This window comes from Hyaloscypha bicolor (genome assembly GCF_002865645.1).
Source record: "Hyaloscypha bicolor E unplaced genomic scaffold K444scaffold_182, whole genome shotgun sequence".
NCBI lineage: Eukaryota > Fungi > Ascomycota > Leotiomycetes > Helotiales > Hyaloscyphaceae > Hyaloscypha > Hyaloscypha bicolor.
In genome coordinates this window covers 1767662-1770678 of record NW_020194684.1, presented here as the reverse complement: position 1 = coordinate 1770678, position 3017 = coordinate 1767662, and the positions used below count along the sequence as shown (strand labels likewise).

Genomic DNA, 3017 nt, shown 5'->3' with positions numbered 1-3017 from the left:
ACTCGAGAATAAAACTATAGAACTAGCGCAAGTTAGTCTAGTAAACTTGGTCTCGACAAATAGTGAAGTAGTGCCAGTACTGCTTAAATTTCCTCGATGCTCGCTATTTATAGGTGCAAAGGCAATAGTTAGCGAGATTAGACTAGAAGTCTGTGGTCGAGGTAGCAAATGACTTAGATTATAAAGGAGTTCTAGTATTAGGTTTGCCTAAAGTTGGGAGCGGGAAGAAGAGGAGGAGTGTCAGGTTTGCTCCCTATGACTCGGAATTAAGAAAGGCGTTACTGTAAATGATTGCAATTAGTGTGTATGGGCGATATAGACTCCCTACCTTGGGCGACAAGGGGACAGTGACGTTTGCTAGATTTAAATTTTAGATATTAGACTTGATGGAGATGAGGGAGAAGCGAGAGGAAGTGAAAATAGACATACTAGTGTTGAACCAGGTAACAAGCGATCCCGTGTTCTGAATACTTTCGAAGAAGTTGACAAACACTGGTGGAGGCCAGTCGTCGACGGGCATCAGACAGACTGCAGCAATATTGACACCTTGGGCGGAAATGTCTCCGACATCATTGTCTTGCCAAACAATATTCCAAATTGCACCATTTCCACTGCTATCTTCCCCAGATGGCTGGAAAGCGTACAGGATTCCCTCGGTATCCATAGCGTAGACAGTGACGCCAACATCATCACATGATGCTGCGGAAATGGAGTTAGATCCCAAGCCGAAGCATTGGTCACCAACGGTAAACTGCCTTTGAGATAAAGAGCGATTAATCCATGGTCCTCTCCAAGTTGTTTGGTAGATGTCGGCGAGGAATCCTCGAGCATTGATGAAGAAAACGCGGATAGGGATGCGGGAGAACTATTCAAATAAAGTAATAACATGATCAATACGAAAAATATGCCTGCAGCGTGCCTGTTACCGGACGTTCCAGGCGAATTGTCATGCTTCCTGGCCTGCGTTTTTGCTGAGTTAAACGGCGAGGGAAACAGCGACCACAATTATTAACAAGACCAGGCCTCCAATGGGAGCCAGTAGGAACCATCGCTTTTCCCAGAACGGTATTTTCACCGCTTCAGCCGTTGCAGGCGTGTAAGGGGGTGGAGCCGGCTCGACGTTCGCTCCTTCGAATTCGACCTTCTTTTTCTTGCTCTCAGGAGGACTATCATCCAATATCTGCCTCTTCTTTTCTCCATGCTCTTCATCCGCACTCTAAAGGTCATCCTTTGTGACCGGTGCAATCTTCTCAATGACAATGTCTGATGTGGATGAGGAGATCGAACGATTTTCGGCCTCTATGCTCAGCTCTTCCGCCACTCGGACCGGATGCAGCGTTTCCCCCGCGGTGCTGATTTCCGACATCTTGTCAAATCCGTTCCATGCCCTTCGTTTACAAGGGATTGTGGGTTGGTTCAGAACAATGAGAAAGGGGAAATTTCCATAACTGAGCAAAAAGGAGCAAGGCTGCAAATATTTACTACTCGGCACACCCTATAGATCAGACTCAGAACTGCCAAGTTTGAAGGTGCTGAATTGTGGCGCAGTAATTAGTTAGTCCGTTTACGGATGTATTCAATTTTACAAATAGGTTGGCAGCTTGTATTGCTTATGTAGCTCTTGGCAGGTAGGGATGACCCGCATAACATCATTGACTGAGCCCGCTGCTGCCTAGATGCTTCCATGAATGAATACCATTGAGATAGTGAGGCACTGAATCTTCTTCTTGAAAACGAGAATGATATTTTGGATCGTTTCTCAAAGATTAGATTGGGTCAGCAGTCATGATGACGTTAGTCTACCTTTCCCCTAAGTTTCCTACTAAGCCGAATTGGAACTTATACCAGTCGGCCTATGCGTCGCGACTAAGGGGCCCTAGGGCCCCTTTAGCGCGGCGCTTAGGCCGACTATTAAACCAATGTGATCGTAATCTTCACTTAGTCGAAGTCTTCCACTGAGTAGAGTTAATTGAAAAGATTACCTACTTCCTAGTAAGGTATCAGATCTCTTAGTATCTGTTCAGAGATTCAAGTTCGAGGCTTTATCTTGAACAATCTGGGGTACGAATTCGTATTAATACTCTGGACTTGCCATCACGTGCTTGCTTACTAGTACCAAAAGTTGTGATAGATGGGACCCAAGTTGCACTACCGTTTGGTCTAATGTCACTTTGGAAGCACTATTATAAACGTAACATCACAGAATTGACCAAAGACTTATAATTTAGCTTTCACGGCTCTTTATTCCTGAAAAATAATATTTCTCGATCTTCGTCGCAAGGGAATCTCTTATAACCACGTATTACACCCCAACCACAAACAACAATTCCGTAACAGACAACCACTTAGAACTTTGGAAATTTCTCCTTGACGATTTTCAGAATGCAACCTCTCAGAATTCTTCAGGAATTGCGGAAGAAGTTTTGTCCATCGAGCACAGAAAATCCAGCCCCGCCATCGTACCACGAAGCCTCGAAGACGAATCCACCATCTCCGGAAAACCTCAAGCGGATTGCCTCTAAAGTTCCACAATGGAAGTGGTCGACCAAAGAATGTCGTGATTGGCTGAGAGCAGTGTGTGTCGTATATTTCAATTTTAGCCTGCAAGAGGCAGAAGCTTCTGCCATGAAATTCGAAGGATTTGGAGCAACCTTATATATGAAAAGCCGAGATTCATGGATGGGGCTTCTGGGAGAGAATGGAAGAGGGTTATATGGATTGTTATTCGGTTTGAGGCGGAAAAGGGGTGCTGTACCGAAGAGTATGAAGCTCTTGAATTGACCGCTATGCATATACATAAGGAACGGGCGGCTATACGCTGTTTCCTTCTTTGGATACTGAATGGTAGAGAGGGTTACCGACAATCGTACGGAGATCGCGGCATAAAGTGACAGGAATACAGGGCATTTGGAGTCGGAGTCCACTTTAGTGCTCAATTCAGGCTTTGAGCTCGCTATAAGTCCCTATATCTCTAGGCTATATGCCCTGAAAGCAAACTGTGAGACACCTACAAGGTT

General features: G+C 45.1%; 1 protein-coding gene across 1 annotated transcript; it reads right to left on the bottom strand.

Moving 5' to 3' along the window:
• Positions 1–278: 278 nt before the first annotated feature.
• K444DRAFT_636525 (uncharacterized protein) lies at positions 279–1366 on the bottom strand (the record flags this gene model as incomplete). Its single annotated transcript, XM_024884003.1, has 5 exons — positions 279–281; positions 329–357; positions 430–865; positions 1019–1180; positions 1238–1366. 5 exons carry the CDS (start codon positions 1364–1366, stop codon positions 279–281), a joined length of 759 nt encoding a protein of 252 aa, XP_024728089.1.
• Between the last annotated feature and the right edge of the window lie 1651 nt (positions 1367–3017).